This window comes from Pyxicephalus adspersus, chromosome 1, assembly GCF_032062135.1.
Source record: "Pyxicephalus adspersus chromosome 1, UCB_Pads_2.0, whole genome shotgun sequence".
Lineage (NCBI taxonomy): Eukaryota > Metazoa > Chordata > Amphibia > Anura > Pyxicephalidae > Pyxicephalus > Pyxicephalus adspersus.
In genome coordinates, this window is record NC_092858.1 from 46,001,707 (window position 1) to 46,018,744 (window position 17,038).

The window sequence follows — 17,038 nt, forward strand, 5'->3', positions numbered from 1 at the left end:
CGTCATTCATAGGCAAGAAAGATCCTCCACCAATCAAAGCATGGTATGGCAAAATGTGAACATCAGAATGTGCTTATACTGGATGGCACCCTAGTGTCTGCAGACATTTACAGCAATGACATTGTAAAGCAAATAGTGTTGGGTAAATGAAGTCTACATGAGTATTTATATATAAATACAACAGGTATTATAAATACCCCTTTTTTATAGACTTTCATAATTATTTGGAATCAGATTTTTTTTTTTATTTTATTTTGAGTACATCTGTTGTTCAGTCCTAATTTGGATTTACTATCCCAGTTGTTTACATTTTATTTTTATTCAATCTAAGAGCCAAGAAAATACCGGTACCTGTAAATAACTTCAAATCTGCATTTCCTAAATGCATTTGCACTTCCTAAAAACAAAGAATGTGTTGAATATTAATAGCAGATCTAAACCTCAATGTGTTTTGGGGCCCTTGAAGTAATACAGAGCTGATGGCATTATCTTGAAATAAAGGCATGAGAATGAGTCACATGCAGAACACGTTGCAATCCAATGTGCATGTGTTCTCATATGACTTACATTTACATAAAATCACTTGCATTATACACCCAAAAGGGTGGAGCAGGAAATAATACAGTACACCTTGAATGATGTACTATCATTCATGATGATCATACTAATGTAAGTCACAGCACACAAATTTCCACAAAGGTTTACGGATACAAGCTGCAGGATATATATTAGTTAAAAAATAAATAAATAAATAAATAAATAAATAAAAAAGCTGAACTAGTAGAATAAAAGACAATGTGATTCGCTGTTACGTGCAAAGGAAGAACCTTAGCAACACAATGATGCTCAGTCATAGCCCTATGCGCAGTTTACCAACTATAGTGTTAGGCTGCGTACACACGTTAGATTTTGGTCGTTGGAAAGGACCTTTCACGATTCTTTCCAATGACAAAAGTCTGAAAGATGCATGAGCTGTACATACAGACTCGTTCTGCTCTATGGAGAGCGAAGAGGTGAGAATGAACAAGTGGCACCCCATTGCACTCTCTCCCCCTCACTTTTATTATGATTGTTGTTGTTTGTGGACCTGCCAAAATAAGATGAGAATCTGAGGAACGATGTTGGACTAGTGCGGTACACACATCTGATTCTAGTCCGATACCAGCCCTGAAGCGATAATCAGACGAGAATCATCTGACGTGTGTATGTAGCCTTAGAATGGCTGACCTGAACAACAAATATTAGGGCTGATAAAATACCTAAATGGTATGACAGAAACAGCCAGAGTTCTACTTTCAGTTCCAGGCCAAGAAGACCTTGTAATTAAGTTTTCACAAAGTTCTGTACTTCCATATATAGCAATAGATTTATGTTTATACTTCCATATAGCACAGTCAACAAAAGAGAAAATAGGCAGCTGTTGCGCGCATCGAGCCAGCAGTTCCTTCAGACACTTTCAATCACGTGACCTGCGGTTTCCCAATGTAGACAAACTTAAGCATGCATATAAATACATTTAACAAGTGACACCAAGACTTGGTTACACGTAGCTGAATGACAGGAAATCAAGCATTGAAAACTAAGTACTGAAACGAGGACGTTATTATTCTTCATTATGAAAATAGCAAATCAGACCACGCATAATAACTTAACAGAAACACTTGCAAACAGTAACTAAAGTATCATCTCATCTACATGGGATTAAACACTGAAACAGTTTCCAAAACTACTTTGTTTTTATTTTATTTTTTTAACCTGCACATTTGTACAAACAAATATCTGGTAGGCTGCCACCTTGAAGGCCCTTGTTGCCTAGAACACAAATTGCACTGGCATGGCCTACACCTTTGTCATCACTAAACCAGTCCAGAGCAATCATTTCAAACCGACACCGCAGTGCAAGCAAGAAGGAAGTGACTGAAAGAGCCCAGCAGCATCAATACACAAACAAGGTGGAAAAAATAATGTACAATATACACTGAAGGGGGGAAAAAAGCTATACAAAAATGTTTACAATATTCACTGATTTATCAAAAAAAAAGGCCAGTTAAAGCTGAACTGCACCCTCCCCATGTACAGACTCAACTCCTGAAAATGCTTACTCCGATTTAACAGCACACTATGGGCTGCTTTGAGGCAGGGAAGGTAAAACCATATGATGTCAGAGCCAAGATTACCACACATGTAAACAGCACATGAGGCTTGCTAAATGTCACCACAGAACACAAAAAAAAACCTCTATATACGTTGCCAACACAAATAATCACTTTTACTTTACATAAATTGCATGCATACTTTTTAGGTGAACAGCTTATAAACCACTAAATGACCAAAAGTCAAAAGGCTTTTATTTGCAAACTTCCTTTAATAATTATAAAAACTTTAATCAATTTGGATAAAGTAATATAGTAGTTGACAGACAAGAGCAAAAAATACAAAAAAGCAGAAATATTATCCACATTGTGTGACACACAACCCTTAAATATTATTTGTTAGTTAATGTAAGAAATAAATAATGTCTTGGATTTGAGTACATGGAAAGAATGGAGAATTGTTGATTTGATGGAAACCTATCATTATAGATGTTAGGTAGGTAGTTATCAAAGTTATTTAGGCATTTGCAATCTTTTTATTCTGGTTCCTTAGTGGACATTTAGTTACTATAAAATATTAACGATAATTATATTGTATGCAGTCTGCAGATTCACACATTATACACACTTTAAATTTGTTGTAGCGTCCCCCATATTTTAGGCATCAACAGTGCTTTTCTACACCCGAATCATATACTCAATGTCATATAAACCTGTGGCAATATGAAGAGACCATATACTGTTGTGTAGGAGTTAATTTAGAATATGTGCAGCATCAAAATAATTTTATAATACAACGCATTATTGTGAACAAAGGACTGTTAAGGAAGCCCATTTAAACAAAAAGTTATACAACTCTCTTCTGACCATACCACATCTCAAAGATTTTGTAATGCACCGAAAAACGCATGCACTTCCAAAGTGGCCTGACTAAAACATTGGTTCTGTAACACCCTGCCAATTGTCTATTGACATGCAATGTGATAAAATTTGAATTTCACGACAGGTTACAGTAATGAATGAGTGTGAACAGATCCTTAAAAAGCCTCCTCTATGTGAGCACAAGTTGCACAACTCTTTGAGATGTGAAATCTGTTTAAGAAATGCACATTCTGTAAAAGAATGCTTCAGATGCAGCAACGGGTATAAATGGTGGATGAAGCGGAGCTTTGGAATTAGTTTGATAACAATTACATTTACCAGACACTAAACAGATCCTAAGCATTAGATCAAATATTTGACATCTACAAAGAAGCAGATCTCAAATTGATTAATATGTAAGACCATGTTATTATACTTGTATAGGACTAAAATTCATTTAATACATATGAGAGAAATCTCACATGCTTAATTAAAGTTTATTGGAGGACAAAGTTTTGTTTAATAAAATTCTGCACAAAAAAAAAAAAAAATACTGTTTGTAAAAAAAAATGTAAACTTTAGATTGACAAACTGTTTCCGGTAATGCAAAGCTATTATATTGCAAAGCACTTGACAGGAAGCATTCTAAACATCTTAGGCAAGCTGCTCCTTTTAGATGCACAAGGCCCTGCAGGAAACGAATACAATAGTGGATAAAGACCGTCATTTGGAAAAGGATGTCTGCTGTTTATGAGAAACAAGGTACAGAATATTATCCTTCTGGTCTTTTTTGGAAATTTTCAAAGAAAGTACTGACATGCCTTTTTTTTATATTTTCAAGAAAAATTGAACTGGCTTCTTCCCATTTTACACAGCACGACCACTACTAATCTATTGTATTTATGACTTAGGTATAATTAGTATGGTTTAGAATGTACCACAGAAAGGTACATTACTCCCTAAGAAACACAAAATCCCTGTCTTGTGAAAGCACCACATTGTGAATACAGGAAATGAGTGGTGAAGATATAGTTCATCTGTTGAATCCATTAAACATTATTTAACACTAATTTACTCTTGTAAATATAAAGCCTGTACTGGAGACGTATCTTATAGGTGCCAGTCAGTGGAGAAAAATGTTGAGGGTACATTTAAAAGGAACAGTATAAGTTATTTTTCTATTTGTTCAGTTAACCAAGCGAGTATTTCATAAGGATTCCCCTCTTTTGCCCTCAGGTAAACCTTTTGTTAGCTAAATGTGACAGGCCAATGTCCTAAACATCAGCATGTATTGTTTTAGTACTCACACCCCAAACTTATAGAAAATAAAGAGACATATTCAAAGTTTAAATTAATCTGATATGAGCCCACAACATAAAGCCTAACCTAGCTATTTTTTTTGGAATTGCTTTCCTTGATATTTATGTCAATTGAGGTGTAAACTCAAAACAAAGCAGCAATGAAAATATCTCTAGATATTATCCAGTATGTGAAGCTTCATTAGTACCTGAAAAAGCTGCTGGCAGCTGAACAGTGCAGTGCAAGGAGTTGCGAGTGGGTTTGTGTTTGAACATTTTTTTTAAACATCCTAAATATTTTTAATGCTTTATATTTGCTGTTTGAATGTCTTTGAAAAGAAGGAATATGAACTCTGGCTTTTCTCCCCTAAATAATGCATATACAGTGCCAGGAAATTGAACGTTGTAAAAAGGTTATACATACTCAAGATAACTGAAAAAATGCATGTTTACTGAAATGTAAATAGGAGAGTAAATTCCTTAAAAGTAACCTTTCATTCTGCCAGAGCAACATGTACCCATTGTAAATGCACCTTGTAAGGCCTTAGCACTGCTCCCATGGTGCCATACATACAACTTTTACTTTCATTTTTTTGACTGTATGGCACTGATAATCAGTAAGTTTTTTTTTTTTTTTTATAAAAATTTACAATACCACAATCCTCCCTTTATTCATTATATCAAATTAGTATATTTAACATTTTATGGGTTACCTTTTGTAAGGATTTGAGCAATAAACAAGCTTCAGGTTAGCAAATTAATAAGGTGGAATAAACCAGCATCTTTAAATGCCAAGAACAATAGCATAAGGTAACAAAGTGATGAAAACTGAACCTCTTTGTATGTCAGGGTCATTCTTTGCTTGAAAGGCCAGGTGTGTTCTACATCAAAGAACAGCAGATGTTTTCTTCCTACAAATATAAACTGATGTAGAACAGTAGTGCTATGCTTAGGCCTGAGAACTGGACTGTATTTGTATAGTGTGCTACAAGCCTAGTGACCTTGCCCCTATATAATCAGAAATATTTCTTGGAGATAGATAGAGCCTTCTACACCCCTAGCTGCATCCCCTTTCAGGTCAAAGGGCTAAAGAAAAGTCCACAGACCACCATTTCTGATATTTGGAGGTAAGCTTGGTTGGATGTTGTGAACATATGTGAAGTCTCTTTAGCAGACAGGATAAAATAAGGCAGTACTGAAAACAATTGATTTACACCATAAAGACCAAAGTACAATTTTATGGTTAGGACAGAACTGGCAAAACAAAGTTAACCTTGTCATAAGTGAAATATAAACTACTGCATGTAAAAGAGTGTTACTCTTTTTTTTAAACCTCAAAAGACTGCAAATAACTACTTTTTACACTTACATTGCAAGCTAATCCTGTAGTAATCCACATGGACTTCAAACTCAAAGTAAATATTTACACCCATATAATTGCTGTTTACTTGTCCTCTGCAATAGTTGTAGTTCAAGAACGGGTGTGAGAAGGTATTAATTATCATTATTACCATTGACTGTCAAACAGCCATATAAAAAAAAATTGTAACTCTTACAGGAAAAAAAATCTCTAAAGTTGGCTAAACACATTCAAGTTCTCTTAAAATTTTAAAGTGTATATAAACTTAAAAATGGACCTCATTTGCTTCCTGCTGGCCAGTTAACCATTTAATAGGGTTCTTTTTATTTCCCTTGTATAAATGGAAAAATAAACAAATAAATAAAATAAAAAAATAAAAAATAATCATCTTTTGGCCCTACACCTAATAAGTTTCCCGCAGTGTTCATTAAGTGTTCCAATTCATCTCCAAATACAGAATACCTCCCCCTACAATGTTGGGAGATTCTGTGGCATTTTTTCTATCCTAGTGTTACAATGTTGTTTCTTCAGACACAGTACAGCAACTGAAACAAGCAATTTTTTTTTACTTGTTGCTATGTGGTAGACCTTCTGTGTGACCCCACTGCATAGAAGTGCATAGTATAATGTAATTCTATGTGACCCATCTAGATGTGTACTGGGCTTTAAAATGAGAAAACATTTCTATCTAATTAGTGTAACCCTAAAAGCTCTGAATGAAGGCAGTAATGCCAGCTTGTACATTCCAGTCAGTACAGGCTTCAATCAGTCAGAATACATAATGTGTTTGACCAGCTTAAAAGGATAACTAAATCTTTGGGGAGTGCACATAGCTTACCAGGGACAGGATGTGTGTTATACACAGGATTACCAGGTGATAAGGGGGGAAAAAAAGCTAACATAGTCACCTATTTAAGCCTAGTTAATATATTTTTTTATTTTTAAGTTTTGATACACTTAGGAGCAGATTTAAAAATTCAAAAGACAGCTACTATACAAATAATTGGATATTTTCATCATAAAGGCATATTTATTTTTTAAAAGTGTATGTATAGGTAATCCCTGGGTAAAGGTCATCCTTGTTTTTGTTCTGGGGTTCATTAAAAAGGCTACATACCAGAAAATGAGGGATTGATAGCGATCTATCAATGAGGACACCTGTTCCTATACCAAACCCCTAAGAAGGAAAATCCCTTTATCCTTTCTGTACTCTATCAAAAACTTTGAAAAAAGAAAAAGAAGGAAAACCTTTTAGCTTTAAAGCCAATTCAATAAATTAATGAATTTTTTACCCAAAGTCATTAGAAACCTTTATATGAATACTGAAATGAAGAGGAAAAAAATCTTTAAAGAAAAAAAAATGTTTAAAAATGAAATAATTAACCTAGAACTTATAAACTAATAAAACTTAGAATACTTTCAAAACCCAAACCTAAAGAACCTGTAAAGAACAGATAGCACATTTTTTTTTTTTTTAGAAAATGAAATGACAATTTGTTAATTTGCTTTACATTTATGGACATGTGAATATTATTTCCATATAAATAAACTGTGTTTAATTTAGTCAGTTTTGGTATGATATACTGTAGTTGTGGACAGGGAAGTGGGCAGAATTAAAGCACACAGTGAGGAAAGCAGACACACCAGAAAGTACATCAGATATACAGAGACTGCAGGCAGCTTTTCCTTCCGGAAGCACCAGAAGGGGAAGTTAAAACTTTAAATAGTGTAAAAATTGTATTCTTTCCCAGTACTAGGGCCACTTGTAAAAAATATTAAATATTATAAAAAATAATAATAACCTGTTTGCCATAACATACATAAGCCGATATCCAACCATACAGGTTTCTGTCTAATATGCTGGATAATGCACCGACAATGTTTGCCTGTTAGACTAATGAAGGATAACTCCGCTAGATTTCTGGAAAAGAAATTGTCCTCCCATAAGTGTGTGAAATGACTATCTACAAATCTGGGGTAGTAGTAAACTTCTATAATATCAGATTTACAATTACTGATCTGATTTCAGTAAGTGCAGAATACTTGTACCTCAACTGAAAATATAGCTTGTCATGTTACACATGCATTGTGTGTGCTGGCTAGTAGTGTTGTTTGCTTATAATAGCTTCTTAAAGTTTGTCTTGCTTCTCTTCCTGTAGTTTCAGTTTGTCTGTAAGCCCCTCCTGTCTCCATTTTGTCCACATGTATTGGAGTGTTTCCTGCTCTGATCTTTTGACCTATCAGATGTTCACTGGTGTATAGATCCTCACAGTTAGGAATACACTTCTCAATGATCAACAAAGTGTCATTCTGATCAAGTCAACTGTCTGCCAACACTGCTGAGATTGTAAGTTATCGCTAACTCTGGACAACCGGATAGTTTTAGAGATCACACTTTCAATGCTCGGTCAGGGGAGGCAGAACACAGCTCCTCTAATACTCTACATAGAAGAAAAATACACACAGCTAGAACTTTTAAGCAACTAGCAAAAGTGTGTCTATTGCAGGACAAGCATGGTTGGGAGTGCAGAGGGCTTGACAGCAGACTGTGTGTACAGGAGAGGAGTTCAGAGGATGTGAAGGTGGGCAGTATGTGTACAATAGGGATGTGAAGGGTGAAATGGTATAATGGTGGATGTAATGCTTTGAAGGGAGCAGGAAGAGTACAGAAGAACAGAGCACATATTTTTGTTTTATTGTCACAACAAATTCTATTTTTATGTAGACATCAGAAATCTTTTAGACCCATCGCCTACTCTGCTTTTATCAGATACAGTTTAGCTGCATCCAGATGGCAGAAGCTGCTAGTGATGTAACACTAGGGGATGTGGTGAGGTGGAATTTAAATTATTGGTGATGGGGCTGTGTGGAATCCAAAACGGGAAACAGGTTTCAGTATTACCTGTGACTGTTTTCCCAGACTCAAGTTTGTTGTCACTACATAACATGTGGATACAATACTTTCTTCTAAAAATAAACCTGATCAACAGTTTTAAAAGAAAGTTACAGGTAAAAAATGTTTTAGTGTTTTATAGGCTTATTTGCGGTTTTTATTTTATATATTTTATTTTTATTCACATTGAAACATTTAAAAAAAAAATAGCAAATTCCCTAGAACAAGCCCTTACCTGCTTGTTTGCCATATGACCCCCTTATTTCAAGGAGTGACTAATTATTGTCTGTAATGATCTTCCCCAGCCCACTTAACCTAAATACAGCTTCTGAGGAGGAAGCAGAGGAATACTACAGGTCTGGGACTGCTTGGCATGCTGACATCACAGATAGATGGTGGCTCCAAGAAACCTCTTACGACTTCTTTTTTTAAGATGTCAACAAAGAGGCTTTTACAGATTAAAATATGTTAAACATACTTGTTAAAAGTTGCATTTGACAACAGGAATTATGACACATAATTTTCCTCACGGATTGGTAATGGAAACACAACTATGAAAGACTAACCTATTCCTCTGAAAGACTAGCCTATGTAAACATGTTTAATGCTTTAAAAAATGTGTTTGTGAATATGTTATTGTTGCATTAAAATTACAAAAATTATGTAAAGCCTGTAATAAGAAATACAAACTAAAGCATTATAAAAACATAGAATGAACTCTCAAGGTTTGGAACATTGTAAACTTAACATTTTAATCACAATAATATCTGATGCAGAAATTAAATGTAAATATTTATAACCTCAAAAGAAAAGTAAAAAACATTTGAGGGTTTGAAATATATAAAATTGATTTAGAACCATTTAAAATGCAGACAAGTAATCAGTGATCATGATCATTGTACGGTGATCATGAAGAGATCACCATACAATGTTGGAAAATGACTTAGTTACAGGAATATAATTACAACATGCCTAAAGGATGGCCAACAATAAATGCAGACAAACTCTGTAGACAGAAATGTAAGGGGGGGGGGGAGTACTATTTTTAAAAGTAAGAATACAGGTTTTTGTCTAAATCTTGAGTTCATTACCAAAGGGTTGGCATGGAACAAGTACCAAATATGCTTGAGCATAAATAGAGATTTGTTTGACCTAAAACTGCTGTTAAGAAAATAAAATTCAGTTTATGCTCAGGTCACACAACTAGATGGCATTGTGTCCTCACATAAAGTTTATAACAAACGCTTGCCTTCTGCGACATTATTAGCGTTTGTCTACTTTACATGTGAACACAGTGGTATCAAAAAACAATGCACAAAAGATTGTTTAAAAGCAAGTGACCTGTGACGACAAACTGAAAAGAGCAAATGTGATGGAGATCAGAGATTTCAGATCATAAAGCCATTCTCTCTAACTATCTGAAAAAGAAACCTAATTGCAAAAAATTATATACACAAGGAGTCATCACTTTCAACCAAAAAAAATTAAAAATAAAAGCACAATGTTTCTGGACTCACCGACTGCCAAGCCAAACTTTCCATAATCATGTTTTCACAGCGCTCAAGGTGTTTGATCATTTCTTTTGTTAGACATTGTTCAGCTTTAATAAAGCTCTCGATTACTTTATGAAAGTCAAATGGTTTCTGCTCAAAAACATCAAGGATCCAAGGAAAGGAAACTGCAGTTTCTGCATTGGATTGACTCGGGGAGGGATTTCCTAGTAAATGAAAAAAAGATAGAGTTTACATTAATTATTGTAACAAGCCAATGTTTAATTATATGCCTAGATTACACACAGTTATACAGCAAAGTCAAAAATATAAAAACATCCCATCAGTTAAAGTCTAACTCCAGCCAAATCCTTTTCTTTTTTTCTAGTTGGGAGGCTAGTAGGAAAGACTTTTATCATCATTTTCGTCAATGATAGCATATCTCCTCGTGCCCTGTCACAACTCTCAATGGGGGATTAAGAGCCAGAATGAAACAAAACATATTATGACCGCATGTTTTATGCTATGCTTTGTGGAAGTTAACTCTAATTTTTCCTCTACTGTTGCACTTTGGCCGCAACTTCAAAATAAATTGGCTACCTTAATGCAATGCCATGTTAACATGCAAAATCCTGAATCACAAGGGACAGAAAAGGTGTGACCTGGATGAAAACAGTACTAAAAGTAAATGACATGCTGCCACTAAAGATAAGTAATTTTATTATTTCAGCCAAATTGTTTGAATATACACTAAAATACTGATCGGGAAAAAATATAAAGAACAGAAACTACAATGTCGGCAGTTGCATACTTGTTTAAGGCCAGTGACTGACAAAGTGATAAGGCCAGAGACAACTCAATATTGCAAAAGAAAACCCACAGTAACAACCTACTTCTCCCAACACAGGTTTCCATTATGTGTCATTCCATAAGAACGATTGATGAACACACACTTAAAAAGAAATTCAGGCTTAAAGGCTTTAAAGATAGGGTATAGATTTAGGGTGAAGTATTTGTACACTCTGACAACATTTTCCTTACCTCCATAAGCAGCCATGACAACTTCCACAGCACAGGCCAGAAGAGATGTATGAAAAGTGCCATTATTCAGCAGTTTGCTACAAAATAAAGAAATAAATCATTTTTATACATTGAAAAAAGGAAAAATCTAAGTTACATTAAATTGGATGTTAAGCCAGCACTTTTTATCTTTTAGACAGAAAGGGAAATGGTTAGAAAATCTGCAAGGTGCAACATTTTGATAGTGGGGAGGAGCACTAGATTGTTACCTGTGTTTTCTACAATAAAAGGATTCCTATCAGAATCCGCTCACAGCGCTATTAACCAAAGACTCATTTGAACAGTCCTTGATGAGATATAGAAAGATTGACAGAAACAAAAAAACAAAAAACAAGCAAGGCATTTCATGGTTAAAAAGCATCCCTATTCATGGCTACAATCACACATAACAGAATCAAAACCTGGTGTAAAAAACACTCTAAAACCATGAAATAAAAAGGATTCACAACTAAAACGTTTAAGAGAAATATGTGAACAATACAATGCACTATCTTAAGCAATAACTCCACTAATAATAAAGTTCCCAGAGTGTTGGTTGTGGTATGTTCTGCATTTTCATTATAGAGGTCTTCCTTAACTGCTATGGTTTTAGACCTTGCTAACATGCATCTTTTTAAAAAGGAATATGTTAAAGAAAAATCACACAGATAAATATCAATTAGTGTTTAGTGACACATCCCCCTGTGTTTTATTATACCTAAAATGCAGTTCTAATAAACAGGACAAAATGAATAGCACTCAATGCAGAGAGAAGTGATGATTGTATGAATTTAGAAAAAGCTGGTGCTCTGTAAAAACATTTAGTGTACATGTGGACAAAATTAGCTTTGACCTATACTGTGCACCCTATACTGTCCCTATACTTTTACACAATAGAAACAAGTCTTCAAAAGAATCAGAAAAGCATGGGGCACCGTGCTGACAGACACAGGGGACAGGAAGCAGACAGCTCATTATAAAAAGCTTCAAATTCCCTCATGAGTTTCTACAGCAATTGCTAAAATTTCCTCTAAACCTAAAAATATACAACATAAAACTGAAAAACAAACCTGAAGTTGTGTATAGACAAGCGCTCTTCTTCCTGAAAGGTAATGAAAAAAGTTGTATGTATCGTAATAAATGTATTTGTGTTAGATACTGGCAAACATAAAAAAAAACATAATATAATATAATATAATATACAAATACCTAATCATAGGGCAATTTGTTGAAACAAAGCAAGAGCACATTTAATTTGTTTATAAAAAAAACAAAAAACAAAAACACAACACAACAGTGGACTTAGCCTTGTGATCACTTACAAGAAAACTGAAACATGGAGTCACCATGTTTTTGTGAAACACAAAAAGATGCAAAAACTGAATTTGGCAATAAAGAATAATAGGCCACCACAGAAGGAGACCATTTAAATGGTTGGTTCACTCAACACTGGTATTTGAGTTTGGAGAAGCACATTTTAAGTGTGAATAAGCATCTGCTTCTTATATCTGTAAAGGATTCCAGTAGTAAAGAGGCCCATCCACCTATTAAGGCCATACCTGTAAAATTGTAATTTTTTTATTTATATACAAAAGACTGAAAGATGCATAAACGAGCACTGTACATAGAGTGCCGTTCTGCAAAAAATGAGGTGTTTTATTGTTTTAATAGAAACTGAAACAAGAGATTAGAACACCTCTCAGAGAATTTCAAAGACAAATTTATAAAAGAAGCCTTCAGTGTTCTTGAAGTTAATCAAAACTTTGGATGTTGCTAAATTTGGCTTGGCCATCTAGGAGTCAATGACAAGGTTTAAAAGTCTATATTTTATTTGAACATAAGTCCATGGTCCTGAACTTACTATACCAATAAGGAAAAAAAGGGATATATAACATAGCTGATTTAACATAACATTTTATCGATGTACTTACAGATTTAAGTATAGATTCCATCACTCTATAATGTAAACGCACCCCAACTCTGTACCGCTGTTTAACAAAAAAAAAAAACAAATCTGTAACCCAAAAATATCACTAAAATACATCAACATTTCATTTGCTTTTGAATAGAAATATTTAAAAAGCATATACAGATCACTAAGGAACAAGTCTCTTACTTCTATAAATCAAGTACATTTCATAGAAGTATTGCCATCAAGAATCATTATTGTTATACAGTATTTATATAGCGCCATCATATTACGAAGCGCTGTACAAAGTCCATAGTTGTGTCACTAACTGTCCCTCAAAGGAGCTCACAATCTAATGTCCCTACCATAGTCATATGTGATTAATGTAATCTAAGGTCAATTGTTAGGGAGAAGCCAATTAACCTAACTGCATGTTTTTGGGATGTGGGAGGAAACCGGAGTACCCGGAGGAAACCCACGCAGACACGGGGAGACCCTGCAAACTCCACGCAGAATAATACCAATAGAACTGTGCAGAGCATAAATAAATACTCTATATTGTATTACATATGGGTGAACATGAATAGGTTTAGTTATTTGCAGACAACCAAACCTGGAAAATCTGGCAATACATTATGAAGAATACATTGGACAGCTGTATAGTTAGTCAGGTTGAAAAAATGACATAAGTCCATCAAACTCAACAACTAGGGGAATAAATAGGAAAAAACAAGCAGCAACGTATATGCACTAAGAGATGAGAACACAACAGGACTATTCTGAAACACAGACAGCTTCATATCCAATAGTCTCCAATTATAGATGAAATGTTCTGAACATGCTCACAAAGGAAAAGTGGGAGCAGTGGAGTTCAGATAGTGAAAAACTGAAATATATCTAGGGAGACTAAGGGTTTGTGTTGGCAGACTTGTTACTTTAAGCAGGTTTTGCACTGAGTGAGGAAGATGTGGCTGTAAAAAACGGAGAGTAAAATATATACATACACACGTCTCTAGAGGTACTTTACCTGATATCCTATTTGTGCACATGCTTGACCAATTGCAGCAGCAAAACGTTCTTTGAAAACATGTCCGAAACGCTCTACTCTCTCTGTGATTTTGTTCTTTGGATTTATTGTGCAGTTCTGCAAAGATCAAAGTGTTACTACTAGTAACATTTTTGTGTTAAAGATCAGTTTAACGGAGTGATCATCATCGTAGCACTTTTAGTAACTCCAAGCCTTTGCTTTTCCCCAAAACCCTTTTACATGCATTGCCAGGATCTTAAGCCCACCCCTTCTTATTAGCACGTCAGAGTTACAAATCTGTACAGATCTCAAAAATGGATTAAAAAGAAAAACCATCAGCATATGGCAACTAATACCTAATAAGGACAAAAACCTAATGAGGAACCAAACATGTTACAGGCAGTCACAGAGCCATGTTTTACAATTAATATAAAATATCAGAAACCATAGTTGCTTATATCTAATAATGGATGAAGGGACATGTAAAACAGTAGCAATTATCTTCCCATTATATAACATTTAGGGCAATACATGCAACCTTAATACTTTAGAAGTATAACTGGCATTCAAAAACATTTACACAGCAATTTCTGATCTCTACAAAACACAACTCTGGGCTTATTTTCAAGTACATATGAGAATATCTTGAAATGGATTTCCTGTAACTATAATGAGAGTGTGAAATGTTAACATAAGCCGTACACTTCCTGCAAACTTGCCTCAAAGTACTTGTTGAGAATTTCAGAGGGCTCATCACTGGCTGAATTCAAAGCAACCAACAATTTGTAGATTGTGTTCATTGCAGCTCTGTTGAGAAAAAAAATGGCAAACCAGCGCATTTTGTACATTAGTCCTTTATAGCAAAGATTATATTTTCACATTCTCAGTTTGATTTTATATATATATTTCAGATTTAAACACCTAATAAACAAACAGACACCTAACAGATATACGGAGACTGATTTACTAAAGAAGTAGAGCATGTTTATTTTGCAAAGTTACAGCAACACCTACAGGAGGTGGATTACTATCCATTGCCTTGCACATGGGGAGCGAGCAGTGTTTATCAATCCTAATACAGAAACCTGCACAAACTTCACAATGAATTACTGCAGATATCTAGAGGACATACACAATGAACCCCACAGTTTAAGAAAACACATGCCTCTTGTGTTTAAACAATATTTAGTTATTCAAGAATTAAGCTTTTATGTTCACCTTCCAAATGAAGAAATCTTGCATTAACTCTGAATATTCAATCATGTACTAGCAAAAAAATTAGTTTTAGGAGATTCCCCTGCATGATTGGTTATTTTCAGTAATCACAAATTCACTTTTTTGCCAACAATTAATTTACTTTATAATATTTTTTGCTTTAGTGAATCGTTACCAGAGAACCAGTACACAGAAAAGAGTATCAGTGCACTCAACTTTACTTTAATAACAACATTGTACTAATACCAGCATATTATAGGGCAGAATATAGGACAAAAAAATCCTTAAAAACGAATCCAATGTTTATTAAACCAGTCAAAACAGAAATAAGTAGTCAGGTAACTAGCATTTTTAAAAGCAGGTTTAGCAGTTCCAGAATATGTCAGCTATGCTGCTGACCTAATGGGTGAAATGTAAAAAGTATACTGACTAGGGAAGTAAGAGTGAAGCCAAAAGTCATTATTTGCATACTTGTCTTAGGTAAGAAAGATTAAAGCAGAATAGTTAATAAGGGAGCCAAGCAATTAGAAATAGAGGTCTGAAATGGTAGCATCTTTGGTTCTACCATGATAGGTTTACTTTAATAAATGTGTTCCCAGCTACATGTGGTAAAAAAAACATGTATTATCACATTTAAAAATCAGTCATCTGCAGTGGAAATTCTATTTGCGGTCTTATCAGCTGAATAACAAACGCCATCATGATGTTAATCCTATGCTGAATTCTACAGCCGATATGTGTACAAGAGGCACTGCACTGGTCCTGATTTATCAAAGCTCACCAAGACTGGAGAAGATAGACTATGATGGGAGAACCTGGGTGATCCAGCCAACCTAAAATGTATCTTTTTCAGGATTGAAAACATTTGCCAAATAATGGCAAATTATCTTAAGAAATCCATTCCAGGTTTGGTGTATCTTCCTGATTCACCCATGATAGGCTAGTATCTCCAGTCTTGGAAAGCTTTATATCAAGCCCAATGTCTTCTCAGTATAATTGAAAGTAGTATAGGTGTAGAATTTGACTAGAGAAGATCAGCAACATTTCTGATGTAATAACTTGATGACATAAACAACAGTATAGTTACAGAACCCAAAATAGGTCAACTTCAGCAAACTAGTTATTTGGAAAATACAAACCACAGTTTAGAGATATAAACGCTACAGATCGTTCTCCATGTTAAGGAATATTTAGATAATGCTAGGAATAAATACTTATCATTTTTATACATATTCCATAAACACAACTCCACCACAAATCAATCCAGTCATTCTGACATTCCACTGACAGAACCAAGGCACACCTAGAAACAAGGATCAACACATGCACAAACAACTGCTTTTATTTTCATTTCATCCACTTACGTCATTCACTTAAAGAAAGCTCTAAGGGCAGAGAAAAAACTGAAGAACTATATTCAACATGGGAGTAAAATCACAGAAGCAACTGCAAAATCTCAAAAACATTAAAGTATTTCAAATCAACCTTTTCTTTTTTAATTTCAATTGTGCTGTATGAAATACAATATAAGGGATTTAACGCTCTCCCTACCAATCTCTCTATCCTACAATTCTGCCTCAATAGAAATGTAAAAGAAATAAGAATGTTGTCACTGTTGTTATGGATGAAGGCTTTTGTCATTTTGCTTTTTGGCTTTACTACCAAGTAAATGACCATCCCCAGAGCACAAAAAAAAAAAAGGTAAGTATCTTAATGTGACCTGATTTTACCCTGTGCAGAAGAGTTTATGTAAGGAAATTATATTTGCTGGTAATACAAAACTGTTATTTTGTTCTTAATAATTCAATCGTGACAAGGAGCATGCTGTCAGGA

The 17,038-nt window shown here is 34.6% G+C and overlaps 1 protein-coding gene across 1 annotated transcript in view; it reads right to left on the reverse strand.

Annotated features, from left to right (window-relative positions):
• Positions 1-17,038, reverse strand: part of RB1 (RB transcriptional corepressor 1) — a gene marked incomplete in the record, with an annotated part of 82,369 nt that overhangs the window by 46,891 nt on the left and 18,440 nt on the right. Inside the window, 6 exon segments of the mRNA XM_072409727.1 lie at positions 10,023-10,222; positions 11,037-11,113; positions 12,125-12,156; positions 12,986-13,042; positions 13,991-14,107; positions 14,710-14,797. Coding sequence (XP_072265828.1) covers positions 10,023-10,222; positions 11,037-11,113; positions 12,125-12,156; positions 12,986-13,042; positions 13,991-14,107; positions 14,710-14,797 — 571 coding nt within the window.